Here is a 3,402-nt window from a genome sequence, read left to right on the forward strand (position 1 = left end):
TGCAGGAAATCTGTTATAAACTTTCTATGAGAAGCTATCTTCTATTTACGTGTCACTTAGGTACAATTTAGAAAAATCCATATATACAGCTTATTGTTGAGGCATAAACCCATAACCAGTGAATCAAAGTCTCGCTGAATATTTTATATACTTAGCCAGACTTTGAAAAACAATAAGTAAATTAACAACAAAAACAAAGAAAAATGCATTTAAATATATTAACAGCAATTACTTACGACGTCATTATTAATGATATCGTAATTATCATAAAGCGTGCCGACTTGTTTATTATAAAAGGTTTCTTCTTCATTAATAGTGAAGTTTGCGTTTGGTAGTTCCATGTTTTGCTCTGAGGTATTTTTCTCTAATTTAATTCCCAAATATTCTCCTGAGTATTTTAATTCATTATAGTTACCGATAGCTTCACATCTTCCCTAAGAAAAAATCGTAAACAATTTTTATAATGTATATATATAATATATAGTACATACACTACATCTATACATAAATGTAAACTTTTTAAATGTGAAATCGCAACAATACGAAGAAATATGCGTAACCTAAAGGTAATTGCAGGACCGGAAATGGTGAAAAAGATATGCAAGTGATTAAATTTGCATACAGCTCAAGTTATGTGATACCCAGTTTATAGCTAAAAAGATCAGCAAAACCAGCTCAGGCTCTAAGTGCTATCAGCAATGCTATCAGTGGTTCGCGGCAGCCTAACATTTGAAAAAGCATAGAAAATTTCTTAGAGACATCAGAGAGTTTAATACAATCAGTTAATGGCTGGGGAGAAAAAAGGCCTTATCCTATAGCTGCATGACGATAATTTGTCGAGGTGAAGCGTTGCAATGCGTGATCTGCACGGCATGAGTACCATCCTAAGCCTTATAAGGAACTCTTTCCCTGCCCGCCTATTGACACTACAGGATTAAAGAGATTATGCCTTGTTCATCGGCTTGGTCTGATACTTGACATGGTAGACAGGAACGACATAGCTGGGTCACATGGTGCATCTTTCGAGCTCCCATCCGCACCCAGGCCCAGTCTTCTCACCTGGCATAACTTTTGTACTGCACTATGGTCCACAAGTCTAAACCTTCAGTTCACTTTTCTCAACAATGATTCTATCAGACAGTGGGGACCCCTTCCCTACAAGAAGAGGGGGCCCAGCCTAGCGCATCAGCCAGGCTTATAGACCAAGAAGGTCTATGATATGTTCTATCAATTTTTAAGTTTCTTTAGGTTTCCTTTACTACCTGCAAGCGCTCGAAGTTCTTGTTCAGGCGGCCTGGACTAGATCAAAATGTTTCACAAGGCTTCAATACAAATGATTTTGTTTTAATTTTCATATAAATGGGTTGAAAGTTTATAATCTGTGTGTACGTTTCATTTTTCTCTCTATTTATAGTCTAATATTGACAAAGAGTCACTGGCCAATTAAACTGGAATAAAATTCCAAACTAGAAAGTACGTTTTCTTGAAGAATTTGATAACTTATCACCAAACGATAGCCTAAATACTCGTAGTATAACTTTGCTAATATAATATCTAATATTAAATATGTTGCTGCTAAAAGTGGATATTAGTTGCCGTATTTTAACTAAATTAATGGTTATAATTTTTAATAATTTATATAATTTAGAACTATCTGAAAGAAAAAAAATTAAGACGGAATTGCTATAAAATGTTCAGTCACACTAATTAATTGTTCTTTTATATACTCCTATTCGTAAATAAAACATGCACGAACAAGTAGCTTAACTTTCCCTGCAACATTTGTTAGTTCCACCTGTTATAATACATTATTTTTGAATTATTTTATATTTTTAGTTATTATAGAATAACAAGACGTTTAACTTTAAGAGTAGGAATGAGTTTTATTTTTAAAAAAGTTGTAAATACCAATAAGGAGTAAAAATCATTAAATCAGTCTCTACTGGAATACCATTATTACCTTTCAATCGAAGTAAAACTAGCAAGCTTTAATGTTATGAATCATCGTAATAGACAAACAGCTTTGCAAAATTTCTAACATTTTCGAAAAAAAGCACAGAAGTTATTAAGCTTCAAACAGGGCAAACAAAATCGTGCCCCCACATACACGCTAACAGCTATGCATACAAAAATGTTTGAATTTTTTCTCCATTTCTACACGTTTCAAGGTCCTATGCATCCAAACCTGTTAAAATCAGGGGAGGGGTTAATTTTTGACCGATTGCCATACTTTTCCTCTATTCTATATAAGATCAAGGAAGTAAAAAATATATTTATTTGCATTACTCACCTTGTTTAACACTAAAATCTTAGTTGCAAAATTTAAAAATTGTATTTGGTGTGTAACTAAAATGCAAATTTTGTCTTTCAAGTATTCTATTATACACCTGAAAAAATACAACTTTTAAAACTATAAACATTTATACAGGTTTAAAAATATAATTTGTGTACTCACTTTTCGAATATTTCTTTTGCTACTGGAACATCAACAGCACTCAGTGGATCATCAAGAAGGAAAATATCTGCATCTAGATATAATGCTCTGAAAAATGTAAAATATTCCATTCTGTACAAATAATGAATGAAAAGTGTCGGGAATAAAAATCGTCTAGCGCGCGGGTTTTCCCGCCTTTTCTTGAACGACCGTTATCGCCGTGGAAACGGCGATCAGAACATTTTGAAAACTCGACCGCTGATTGGTTACGAAACATCGGACGATCGGCATGCTGATTGGTGGAGTTCAATGTAGCTTCAATCCTATAAAAGCAGTGAAGTTCCGGCGGGAAGTTTAGTTTTACGTTAGACTCATAGAGTGAACTCACGTTGACCTTAGTTGCCTAAACTGTCTTAGAAGATCGTCTCGTCTTGTTGTGTTGTTGTGGACTTTGAATTCGTACGTCGCAAGGTGCTTTTCCGACGGACCTGTAGCAGTGGATGATTACTTTGAACTTTGTTAATATCTAATGTTTGTAATTCTTATATGTGAACTTTAATTGTAACTGTACTGTACATACGTTTATTTTCAATATACTCAATGTTTTTAAATACAACTGACTCTGAAGAAGTATTTTAATTTGACTGGCGCAGTCGACAGGATTACGACAGGATTACACAGGATTCGGCAGGATTACGTACTTCGAACTACCAAGGATCGGAAAGGCTGATCTGCGACGAAAGGAACTGAAGAACACCTGCAATCATTGACCCAGGTAAAACTTTATTTTATTCGCTACCGCAGGGATGCCTAAACGTACGAAAGCGCGAGGTTTAGAAACAGGGGAGTGGGAAAATGATGGGCCGACCAAGGGACAAAAGGCAGGAGTGCCAGGAAACGAATCTCGGGAGGACATTGAAGCGCTTAGACTACGGGTTAAACTCGCGGAATCCGAGAAGAGAAAAATG

The 3,402-nt window shown here is 35.2% G+C and overlaps 1 protein-coding gene across 1 annotated transcript; it reads right to left on the minus strand.

Annotated features, from left to right (window-relative positions):
• Positions 1–218: 218 nt before the first annotated feature.
• Positions 219–2,720, minus strand: LOC111627954 (multidrug resistance-associated protein 4-like). Its single transcript, XM_023371656.1, has 3 exons — positions 2,456–2,720; positions 2,291–2,387; positions 219–434 (listed from the first exon to the last, which is right to left on the minus strand). Exons 1-3 carry the CDS (start codon positions 2,563–2,565, stop codon positions 219–221), a joined length of 423 nt encoding a protein of 140 aa, XP_023227424.1. The 5' UTR covers positions 2,566–2,720.
• Between the last annotated feature and the right edge of the window lie 682 nt (positions 2,721–3,402).

Source organism: Centruroides sculpturatus, unplaced genomic scaffold, assembly GCF_000671375.1.
Source record: "Centruroides sculpturatus isolate CEXI.00-Female unplaced genomic scaffold, Cexi_2.0 scaffold442, whole genome shotgun sequence".
NCBI lineage: Eukaryota > Metazoa > Arthropoda > Arachnida > Scorpiones > Buthidae > Centruroides > Centruroides sculpturatus.

Excerpts from the sequence above, each read along its gene's own strand:
- LOC111627954 (XM_023371656.1), bottom strand. The coding sequence starts at position 2,565 with ATGGAATATTTTACATTTTTCAGAGCATTATATCTAGATGCAGATATT. Across the intron at positions 2,388-2,455 it reads GCAAAAGAAATATTCGAAAA|GTGTATAATAGAATACTTGA; the intron begins GTGAGTACACAA and ends GTATTTTTTCAG. Across the intron at positions 435-2,290 it reads AGATTTTAGTGTTAAACAAG|GGAAGATGTGAAGCTATCGG; the intron begins GTGAGTAATGCA and ends ATTTTTTCTTAG.